We start from the raw sequence: 12,297 nt of genomic DNA, 5'->3' as shown, positions 1-12,297 counted from the left end.
ACTGTCTTTGACTTTAAGTTAACAAGACATTCTTTTGTCTGTGGAAAAATGGGGGGGAAATCAGCTTTAATCATAAATGGCGCAGCCCAAAATTTACAAATATGACTAAGTTTATAAGAAGGAAACTTGAGCAATAAATAACACTTCAGACATCAAGTAGTTATGACAATATTTATGAGACATATTCTTGTTTGTTTCTGTAGGTGATGAATCCTCCTCACACCAGTGTTAGTCATGGAGTTCCGCAGGGCTCTGTATTTAGACCAGTACATTATACTGTGTAATATGTTTCCATTAGGGTAATTACTCAGACAGCACAGGATAAAATGATTTTGTATGCTTCTGATACTCAGCTGTATTTATCCATAAATCATTAAAAATCAATTAATAAGACTAAACACATATTTAATGGAAGTCTGGGTAACCTTTGATTTATTGTTTGGAAATATGGACAAGACTAAATTTGTTGTTTCTGAACCTGAACACTAGGAACAAGAACTGAATGGCTTTACCTTGGCCCGCAGTATTAAGTATTATCACAAAGTACCCCCCCCCCCCCCAATAAATAAATAAATAAAACAAACAAATAAATAAATAAAAACAACTAAAAACTGGACTTCTATTCTGTAGTTGAAAACATTTCACTTTCCATCCAAGGCACTTTAAAAATACAAAAACATAAATAAATGGAAAAAAAACCCTGGAGCGTGTGGAGTCCCAGGTGCAGTATTTTAAACAGCACGAGAAGCTCCATTAAGTAACAGATTCAGGTGCAGATTTAAACTCATCTTCCTCCTCTTGGTTGGGAGGCACAACCTGGCTTTGGTTCTGTTGAAGGTTTCTTCCATTAAAAAGGAAAATGTTTCTTTCGCTTGTCAGGTGACTTGAACTGGACTGTGTGTAAGATTCAATCTGAGCTGGACTGAGTTGTAATCACATTGAATTGGAACAAACTGGACTGCGTGTAACTGGATTTGCATTGAACCTTTTAGCGTTTTAAGACTGACACGCTGTGATTTGATGTTGTAAAAATAAAATGAACTGAATCCTCAACTAATCCAACCTTTATTGTATCTTTTCCCAATCAAACATGTGGCATTTATAAATATTATGGTAGGTATAGTAAATTTTAGGGATGCATGATATTGGATTTTTAGCCGATATCCGATATGCCGATATGTTAAAACTTATTTGGCCAATAACCAATACCGATACCGATATGTTTTCCCCTAGACCTACTTACAGACTACATATCTTTCTCTGCTGTGGAATTAAAATACTACATTATTCTGCATGGTCTTTGTCAGTTTGACCTGCTACTAAATGCAGATGCCAAAAAGGGGCTGAAAATAATGTAACACTTTAACTTGGATTATGTTTAATGTCAAATTTATTCATGACATTTACTCTCTCTAACACAATGACAACTCTCAAACAGTGCAAATTTGTACCTATTATATTGGTGAGTTAATTTGATGGAATTTCCGATGTCCGATATTTATCTTTATCACTAATATCGGCCGATACGATACAATGCCGATAATATCGTGCATCCCTAGTCAATTTTGTTGCTTTGCTGTCACAATTCAGCAATTTTTTAAGTTTTCATGTCTTTTATAGTTATAAATATGAACCCAAAATATTTTAAAGGTGTATTTTAAAACATTTACAGTTTTTTTTATCATTTTCTTTCTAACACTTTTGACTTGAATGTGGTAGCTTTATGACAAGGAGAAACTGATTTGTACTCAGCACTATAGCTGCCGCCACAAACGATCCACAAATAAATGCATTCTCAAAGCAAACACATACCAAAATGATCCACCAGTAAAATAAAATGCTCAGATCTTACTTCTGAGTGATAATCAGAGTTTTGTGTTGCATCCAATAGTTGCAGCTCAGACAACTATTAAAACAATGTGACGTTTGCCATCCTCCGACCTCCTCTCTCCACTGCAGCTGCAGAAAATCTCTCAGCATCTATGAAACCATGTAAAACTCGTGTACTAACATTATTCAAACTGTGACAATGACTCACACTTTTGGGATTTTTCTGTGTGCAGGAAGTAAAAAAAAAAAACAAAAAAAAAAACTCTTGGCTGGATCTGAGCCATAAAGTTTACAGTGAAACGCTCTGCTGTTACTTTCATCCAACATGAAACAAGAATATTGCTTCCCAAAATGCACTTACACATGCACTCATTGCCTTTTGTTCCCCTTGTTGTCACGACAACAGCTGTCATTTCTACAGCTGGGAAAGTATTTAAGTGGGAGAGAAGCCCTCCTCTGCCTACGCACCATGTAGATCTGCAGGGAGTGTGTCAGACAGGACAGCCCAGTGGAAAACGTGACTCGGTTTAGCTTGGTCTCATGTGCACCGTCCAAAAGCCCCTCCTTTATGACTGTCCCAGACAAAAGCTCAAGAAAGCTTCTGCACTGAAAACTCATGCACTTTTATATATATTGTTACGAACAGCACTTCTATTCATTGTTGTATACAAGTTTTGATTATGGAATCAACAACATACAAGGAACATTTGTTGTTGTTTTGTTGCACATGTGGCTTCAATTAGAAGTTATTTACGGTGTTTGACTGCATTTCCTTCAGGATGTTAGAGCAGTCCCTTCATTTTAACGCGGGCACTTATTCGCTGAAGGAATTTCCAGCTTTCCACCATAACCGCGCAAATCCTACACCGAGACGCAAAATAAACAGGCCTCCATTCATCCTTTGTTGCTCAATCAGAATCTGTCATCCCACACGGCAAGTCCCAACATGGCGAGGAGGGTGTGAGGGGATGGAGACAGCCTGCTACAAATCAAACACTTGAATTGTTTTTTCCTTTTGAAAACAGGTAAAACAATGCAAAGACGTCCCTAATGCACCAGGAGACGCCCAGTGACAAAACTGCAATAATCACAACACTTTAAAAACAAAAAAGTTTAGATTTAAATGTATTTGAAGAGACATATTTCCAAGAAACTTGCTTTAGACAAGACCAAGGTTGAGCTGTGATTCATTCAGGTGAGGCTTAAGGTCGCTGGAATCCTTCTGTTGCACAAACTAACAGACTTAAGTCTTCTGGGCTGTTATTCCACTTACTTATCTTTACCAATAGTCTCATAGTCTTTCACAACCACGTCTAGATAGGAGCCGGAGTCCAGCGGAGTGCCCTTTAGATCAAATTCAAGCACCTAAAAGCAAAAAAAAACAGAACAAAGAGAGAGATGTTGTCACGTGTTGTTTTTTAGCTGCTGTCATGTCCTGATGAACGTTCATTATAAGTCACTAAGTACAGTCAGCATCACAGTCCATGCCATGACAGTCAGGTGATAAGTGATGAGATATGTTAATTAGATTTAGATGTGATCAATCACTGCTGCTCGTTTAAACCACTGATCAAACCTGATTGAATTCAAAGAGAGATATCTGCTCGCTTCATTACCTCGTTCCACACAGGATTCACTTCATTATCAATCCATTTGGTCTTTTTCTTCTCATCTGTAATAGAAATGTTAGTGATTTATTTGACATATGAGACTTGTTGAACAGCATATCCTTTAAAAATGAACAAAGTTTTATGCTTTGACTGGACCGCAGCTATAGGGGCTGCAGTTTCTGTCCTCAAAGACAAGGTGGTGATGACATCAGGACAACAATAAAATAAAATAAAGTGAAATCAGCTCATCAGCTTGTTGCTGCAGGGTTTGCAACCTCTCCCCAAAAAGAAATGCTTTTTCCGCTCCACACAAACCTGTTTGGTTCTAATTTAGTAGCTTAAGGCCAAAACGGCTTCCAACTTGTCTCTCTCCTCAATCCCCTCTATCTCCATGTGTCCATATACACACACTGTACGTTACAGATGCAGGAGCAGCCACTCTCTGCGCTTATGGAAATGCTGCAACATGTTGGCCTTTTAAATTTTCCAGACTAGACTGAAACTTTAAAGAGGACATTTTTATTGTTTTTCTAAAAACAAACAGCATTTATTTTTGCAAGCTGAGCTACAATGTGAACTTATTATACGTATTTGAGTGTGTATAATTCTACCAATGTTCTTAAGAAGTCAGTGGAGTTATTCACAGCAAATATGAGAAACCATTAAAACATCCACCTAACATTCATCTATAAGCTCAAATGTAGGGGTAAAGTATATTTTATACTACAGACTGCTTAAAAATGAACTTTTAAAAAGAGACCTACCTTTGAAGGTTACAGATGTAATTGGATCAGGGCTTCCAAGTTTCTTTTTAGGAAGATTCTTAGCTGACTCTACTACCACCCGCAGCATGATGACACATGTAGGACCAAGTTTATGCCAGAGGACATGAGAGAAGTTTACACAGGACAGAGGAGTTTTGTCTTCCTCACTGCCCCATCACTGAGACCAACAGGGCAGGACTGAAAGACCAGCTGGGAGGGGAGCAGAGGGAGGATCATGGGGGTGTAATTATCCTGACTGAGGTGAAACTTGTGAGCTGCTGCTGCCATCTATGAGGCAAAGCAGAGTCCATGGCATTGTAGACTGATTCAATAAAAAAAGGTTTCTGTGTCTAAAACTCTCTCACACACTTCACTGAATAATCATGTTTGATTGGAAACAACACATTTAATGTGAAGGACAAACAAAAGTAAAAAAAAAAAAAGTTTTCACAGTGAACCTCCTGATAAAAATGTTTGTATGGCTCCATCTAGTGGCTAAAAAGTGTAACATCTAACAGACAAGGGAGGCCACTGAAGACACACACTACTAAAAAATTATAACAAACAGACTACTTCTATTACAAATAATAATCCATCCATCCATGAGCTTGACCCGCTTCTTCATTTTTGGGTTGCGAGGGTCACTGGTGCCCATATCCAGCAGTCACTGTGTGAGAGGCGGGGTACACCCTGGACAGGTCTCACAGGGACACGCAGAGACAAATGAGACAAACAAACCACAACAAAGTTAAGTCAGGTCCTCTGGACGGTTTATTTTTGTTGAAATGTTTCGTCTTTCATCCAAAAGACTTCATCAGGCCGAGGAGCTGCAGCAAACTCAGTCTTATAAATATCACCTTCACATAATGAATCAACCAGTTTGATGGTGATGGTTTCTGTCCTCTCCCCCGCCAACTAGTTTGAGGCAGTCATGGCCAAAGTGGTCAAAAACATCCTGATCGTGAGCGGACAGACTCCAGAATCATTAGAGCACCATCAACCTGGTTGACCCACTGTGTGAAGGTGATATTCATAAGATTGAGTTTGTTGTGGCTCCTCGGACTGATGAAGTCCTTTGGATGAAAGACGAAACGTTTCAACAAAAAGAAACCGCCCGGAGGACCAGACTTAACTTTGTTGGATGCATGTTTTTGGTTTGTGGGAGGAAACCGGAGTGCTCGGAGAAAACCCAAATGCACAGAGAGAACATGCAGAGTCCACTCAGAAAGGTCCCTGGTCGGGATTTGATCCAGCAACCTTCTCACTGAGAGACAACAGCCACAACAACAACAACAGCGACAAAGACAATGACAGAATTAAAGTCAAAGTAAAAAGAAGCCTGGATCAAGAAGCTACTGATCAAGACCACTTTCAAGGATTAAAGGGCGGTCTGGGTTTAGAAACTCTTTGCACAGTTGTGTCACAATCAAACAGATCACACCAAACTTTAAACTACATTCTCCACTTTGCTTTCTTTCTTTTCATAGTTTATTTCAGCCTGCAAGCTCTAATCCAGCAGCTGTCCACTCTCTATAACCCAATCAGGGTATCCATACTTGAAAGCTGCAGATCAGAAACCATTCAACTCTGACAGAGGGGACAAGTTTGAAACCCAAACTGACATAAAATAGTGAATATGTGTTTTATATAAAGCACAAAATTTGCTGAAGGGATATTTGGTGGGGGAGGTTTGCATTTACAGCTGTGGGCAGAAGTTTCCATCGACTCATGAAGAACATGAAAGTCATCAATGTGGGGCTTTTAATGATTCTTTTGGGATCCAGTTGGTCTTCTTCAGGGACCACAAGCCAAAGTGAAACCGAAAACATGCATCAAAAAATAAATCTCAAAATGTTCCCAAGAAATATTTTTGTCCCCTAAACTAAATGATGTTTGTTTTTAAGACGTTTAAAATCAGACGTCGCCCATGCAATCAGCTGGGAACCTTCAGAGTCCGTTTTGTTGAACTCCTTTCTACTGAAGTGAGAAGCAATCTTTGTGTGTTGGCAATAAATAAATTACATTGTGTACGAAAAGGCAAGATAGCAAAGTCAGTAATCTTTATTTTCACTTCGATCCCACAGGATCTGTTATCATGTTACAATCTCCACTTTATCGTTCTGTGGGATCTACCAGTTCTCCCCTGGATCCTGAACCATTTTGCTTCGTTAAGTCTGTTCCTCTGTTACTCCCCAGCCAAGCTTCAGTTTAGTCTGGAAACCTTTGGCTTCTCCACGGTTTCCTCCTCAGCTCCTCATGTTAACTTTACATACTTTGCGTTGCGAACATTTGTAATAGAGCGCTTCTTTTATTATTTCTCAGTGTGGACATTCCTGTCTGAAGACAAGGAGCTTTGTCCGGGGTTTGCATGAGGAGTCAGAGACAGAAAACAAATCACGCAGAGACGAACTCAGACTGACTCAGACTCAACTGTCTGGACCAATTTGAAGAGGGACTGTGATTTAGTTATATGACTACATCAAGAAGGAAGAAGAATCTGTGGATGCTTTATGAAATGGAGGTGCCACACACAAGGTTTTGGTGAGTACACTTTTCAAAGTGTATTTCTTTAATTTGGTCCGAAGGCAGCAGATCAAAATGATTAAAGATGTGTTGCATCTCCACATCTGTTTGTAGATCCAGCTCACCCAGCCATAACATGTGTGCAAAGTTTAATAAAGAAAAGAAAAATTAGCATACACCTATTGTCAGCCTTTACAGAAGAAGATTAAGGCCACGTTCAATACCATTTCCCCCTTAATTCTGAAAAGAAAAGAAAAAAACTGAATTCTGAGAAAAGTCTAATTTTTTCAGAAGTCAAAAATTCTGACTTTAATCTCAGAATTAAAAAAAAAAAAATTCTCAGAATTAAGGGGAAAAAACAGGTATTGAACGTGGCCTTAATCCTCTTCCATAAACTTTTAACCAAGTTTTTTAATGTACATATTTTAATTAAACTCAATTAGATGACTTACTTCTTTTTTTTTTTTTGGTTGTAAAAAAATAAATAATTTTTTTTTTTTAAGTGCAGCGTGAATACTAGGTGCTGAATGAGTTGGCTGAAATTTTTTCAAGACGCTGAAACTGAGTTAAAACAAGTGAAATATAAGCTAAAATAGACCAAAACAACAGCCAAAAGCTAAATCCATCACATCTCTAGAAAAAAAGTTGCAAAAAAAAAAAATAAAGAGAGAGAGAGAAATAGCATGCTGGCCAAAAGTTGAGCAATTACAGCAAAGCAATTGTTAAAATGTAGAAAAGTGCTAGCTACTAGCCAGCCCCAAGGGCCACCCCTGTTGATTGACAGCTCACATGTAGTATTTAATGATGTACCATTTGCGTAAATGAAGAATACAGAGTAAATGTCTAAGTGGCTGTTTTGTCTGGTGATGAAAGGACTTATCAGTGTAATGAAGAAAAGAGAAACTTTTCTGAACCACTGAATATGAAGTGATTCAACCTTTTTTGTTGTTATATACCTGGATGACTGAGAAAACAAACTTTGTGTATTTGTTTACATTGTTTCTGGGTCAGAAACATTTAACAGAAATATAGCGACATCTGGTGGTCAATCTCTAACATCGCATTGGCATGGAGCAAAAGGCAAGGTTTTAAGACTGTCATGCACAGATGCTCAACCAGAATATGGTCATCTTCTGCTTTTTGTCTGTTTATTTTTTTCTATTTAAGACATCAAATCTAATAGGAATGAGTCATTGTAAAAAATTGCATGTTATAGTTTTCTTTTCTTTTTTTTTGTATGTGCCCCCCTGAAAAAGCATCGGCCACCCCTTGCATGAAAGTCTAGCTTCATTTTCTTCTTCTTATTCCTTCAGCTTTTCCCCTCTTTGAGGGTCACCACAGCGAATCATCCTCCTCCATCTTACTCTGTCCTCTGAATCCTCTGTCCTCACTCCAACTACCTCCATGTCCTCTGCATCCATGTATCTCCTCTTTGTCTTTTTCCTGGCAGCTGCATTTCTAACATTCTTCCTCCAATATATCCACTGTCCCTCCTCTGGACATGTCCAAACCATCTCAGTCTGATCTCTTTAACTTTATCTCCCAGTTGTTCAACCTGTGCTGTACCTCTGATGATCTCATTCTTTTTCATTCAACCTTTATTTAGACAGGTTAATCCCATTGAGCCTCGAGGACTCATTTACAAGAGCGACCTGATTTCAACAAAAAATTATGACAACAATAGGCAATTATAAAAAAGGCATACAGATTTTTTTTTTTAAACAAATTAAAATAAGATGGCAAAAAAGTAGCAAAAACAGCTAGATTAAAAGGCGAATGTAGAAAACTAAAAACAGGAACATGTCTGTATTGGTCCTTGCCAGGAGTCCAACAGATTCTTAAAGCCACTTAGAGAGGTCAAGGTCGAGAGTTTCAGATCTTTTTGTAAGATATTCCAGGAAACAGGAGTGGAGTAGGAGAAGGCCCTTTGCCTAGTTCAGTCCTCATTGAGGGAACTTTGCAGGTAATAATGTCCTGAGAGCGCACGCTGTAGCTGCACTCACGCAGAGACATGTAGGAGGAGATGTATGAAGGCAGCAGACCAAGAAGTGATTTAAAGATGAAAATGTACCAGTGAGAGAGAGTCTGAGTGAAGTTAATGATGTCCATTTAACCAGTGAATACAGGGTGCAGTGGTGGGTACGATAATCACAGCCAGTTATGAATCTTAGTGCACCATGATAGACAGCATCCAACATCTGCAGGGTTCTTGTAGGAGCGTTCATGTAAATAATGTCACCGTAGTCAATGGAGGGAAGGAAAGTCACAGATACAAGGCGTTTCCTAGCATTCAGAGTTAGACAGGATCTGTTTCTGAAAAAGAAACCCAGTTTAACTTTCGTTTCTTTACTGGGTTTTCCACGTGGAGATTAAAAGACGGTTGCGAGTCGACCAAGATACCCAATTATTTATAGGAATCAACAAACTCAATAGGGACACCATTTGAGGATAAAATCTGAGGAAGAACTGCTGGGACCGACTTCTTGTTTGAAAAAAGCATCCCTTTGGTTTTATTGGCATTTAAGACAAGTTTGAGGCAGAACAAATCTGACTGGATGGTGTCAAATGAAGATTGCAAATGCTGGAAAGCCTTAGCAATTGTTATAACTTCTTATCCATCCTTGTCACTCCTAAGAAGAACCTCAACATCTTCTTCATTTCTGCCACTTCCAGTTCTTTCTGTCTTTTTGTCAATGCCACTGTCTCCAGACCATACAACATAGCTGGTCTCACAAATGTCTTGTAAAATGTTCCTTTGACATATGCTGACACCCTTTTGTCACAAATCACTCCTGAAACTTTTCTCCATCCATCCCATCCTGGGTTAGCTAACCCTAACTCCATCATGTCTGGACTCTCTTCTTCACTTCTTTACCACACCCATTTTTCTGGACAGTTGACCCCAAGTACTTGAAGTCCTATACCTTTTTGACCTCTACTCCTTGTAGCCTCACTGATCCACCAGCCTCCCTCTCATTCACACACATGTACTCTGTCTTACTACAGCTGACTTTCATTCCTCTTCTTTCAAGTGCATACCTCCACCTCTCCAAGTTCTCTTCCACCTGTTTCCTGTTCTCACCACAGATCACAATGTCATCTGCAACCATCATCGTCTGTTAGTTGGTCCATCACCAGAGCAAACAAGAAGGGGCTCAGAGCTGATCCTTGATGCACTCCCACCTCCACCTTGAAGCTATATGTCACTCCTACAGCACATCTCACCACTGTCCTGCTGTCCTCATACATGTCCTGTACCAGTCTAATATATTTCTCTGCCATTGCAGATTTCCTCATGTAATACCACACCTCCTCCCTCGGCACCCTGTCATGCTTTTTCTCAATCCACAAAGACACAATGGAGTCTTTTTCTGACACTCTCTGTACTTCTCTATCAGCATCCTCAAAGTAAAGATGGCATCTGTGATGCTCTTTCTTGGCATGAAACCATACTGCTGCTCACAGATAGTCACCTCTCGTTTAAGTCTAGCTTCCAAAACTCTCTCCCAGATCTTTATCGTGTGGCTCATCAACTTAATTCCCCTGTAGTTGCTTTAACTCTGTACATCACCCTTGTTCTTAAAAATGGACACTAGCACACTTCTTCTCCATTCCTCAGACATTTTTTCACCCTCAAGTATGTCATTGAATATTTGAGTCAAAAACCTCACTGCCATTTCTCCAAGACATTTCCAAACCTCCACATCCTCAGGTCCTACTGTCTTCCCCTTCTTCATTCTTTTCAGAGCTTTCTGGACAAGTAAATGTACTGAAAAACCAACTGTAAGATCATAATAACTAAACTCAGGTTTAGAAGATGCCACCAAAAGAAGGTCTCAGAATACTAGCTAAAATGTAAAAGTAGCAAAGATAGCTATCTATCTTACTACAGCTGACTTTCATTCCTCTTCTTTCTCATCCATCCTCATCCATTTTCTTTAAAGTTTTTGTTGTTGTTGTTGTTCTTATGGGTCAGCTGGAGCACATCTCCAGCTGTTACTGTGTGAGAGGCAGGAACACAACCTGGGCAGGTTAGAAGTCTAGAGGCTGATTTATGCACTGCAAACATCAAGATATTTTTTCTCATTGTCATAGTTGCATGACAAAAAAAATACTTGTTTTTGTTCTTGTATGGCGACAAACAACCATTCACTCTCTCACCCACACCTTGGAACAATTCATTTACCAATTAGCCTAACATACATGTTTGTCAGAGGGAAGAAATCAGAGTACCTGGAGAAAACACTAAATACTGACTTTTAAGAAGGGACCTACCTTTGAAGGTTACAGATGCAAATGAATCAACACTCCCAAGTTTCTTTTTAGGAAGATTCTTAGCTGACTCTACTACCACCCGCAGCATGATAACACATGTAGGACCAAGTTTCTGCCAGAGGACATGAGAGAAGTTTACACAGGATGGAGGAGTTTTGTCTTCCTCACTGCCCCACCACTGAAACCAACAGGGCAGGACTGAGGAAAGACCAGCTGGGAAGGGAGCAGAGGGAAGATCACGGGGGTGTAATTAATTATCTTGACTGATATGAAACTTGTGAGCTGCCATCTGTGAAGCAAAGCAGAGTCCATGGCATTGTTGTGACTAATTCACCTAAAACGGTTTCTGTGTCCAAAACTCCCTCACACACTATGTCTAATAACCATGTTTGATTGGAAACAGCAGATTTAATGTCTTGCAAACCAAGACTTGGTAATTGAATTTATGTCAGATGCCCTTCCTGACACAACCACAGACCACCGAGCTACCACAGCTGTGTGGAGCAGGAGCTGCCATAGGGCACCTACAGGAGTGGGGTTAAGGGCTTTGTTCAAGTGCCAAGAGAGAGGCAAGTGAGGGTGGAGGCAGGTGTGGGTGTTTCACCTTTCCCACCCACAATTTGATGTTGTTAGTCCGGGGGGTCAATCCGGCAACCTTCCGATCACAGTCTTGCCTTCTATAACCTCTGCGCCACCACTCCCCCACACAATAATATTCCATCCATCCATTCATTATCTTTATCTGCTTCTTCTTTTTCAGGTCGCAGGGGGTCGTTGGTGCCCATGCCCAGTTATCACTGTGTGAGATGTGGGGGACACCCTGGACAGGTGTTTCAGTCCATCACAGGGACATAAAGAGACAAACAACCTCTCTCACTCCCGCTCCAACTAGACTGAGGAACAGCTTCTACCCTGAGGCTGTTAGACTCATGAATCTCTAACCAGTATAATCACTGTGAAAAACCACATCATGTTGCTGCTGATCTGTTTCAATGTTGATGTGTTCATGCGTGCACATCCGCTCACACAGACTCATGTTCATGTTTGTGCTGATGTTCAATGTTTTTATGTCATGAGTGCTTAGTGTATATTTAGTTGATGTTTTTCTTAGTTCATATCTTAGATGTTATTACTGTTTTTCTTATACATTTTATTGTTGGATGTAACTGGGACCCTGTGTACATAATTTTGCTCCACCACATGTACCACATGAGGTGCGAATGACACTAAAGAATCTCTGACTCTCTGACTCTGACTCTCACCTAGGGACAATTTAGAGTTACCAATCAGTCTAA

General features: G+C 39.8%; 2 protein-coding genes across 2 annotated transcripts in view; one reads left to right on the top strand and one right to left on the bottom strand.

The window, feature by feature from the left end:
* LOC119423931 (myoferlin) overlaps positions 1-4,387 on the bottom strand; it is a 36,760-nt gene extending 32,373 nt beyond the window's left edge. Inside the window, exons 1-3 of the mRNA XM_037691362.1 lie at positions 4,205-4,387; positions 3,447-3,502; positions 3,104-3,195 (exon numbers count right to left, since the gene is read on the bottom strand). Coding sequence (XP_037547290.1) covers positions 3,104-3,195; positions 3,447-3,502; positions 4,205-4,292 — 236 coding nt within the window. The 5' untranslated portion in view covers positions 4,293-4,387. The remainder of the gene's footprint in view (positions 1-3,103; positions 3,196-3,446; positions 3,503-4,204) is intronic.
* The window catches only part of fam20a (FAM20A golgi associated secretory pathway pseudokinase), a 161,427-nt gene that overhangs the window by 103,499 nt on the left and 45,631 nt on the right, over positions 1-12,297 (top strand). The window lies entirely within an intron of this gene.

This window comes from Nematolebias whitei, chromosome 17 (genome assembly GCF_014905685.2).
Source record: "Nematolebias whitei isolate Nwh7 chromosome 17, NemWhi1, whole genome shotgun sequence".
NCBI lineage: Eukaryota > Metazoa > Chordata > Actinopteri > Cyprinodontiformes > Rivulidae > Nematolebias > Nematolebias whitei.
The sequence above is the reverse complement of the archived record's forward strand: the minus strand, read 5'-3'. Positions and strand labels throughout refer to the sequence as shown.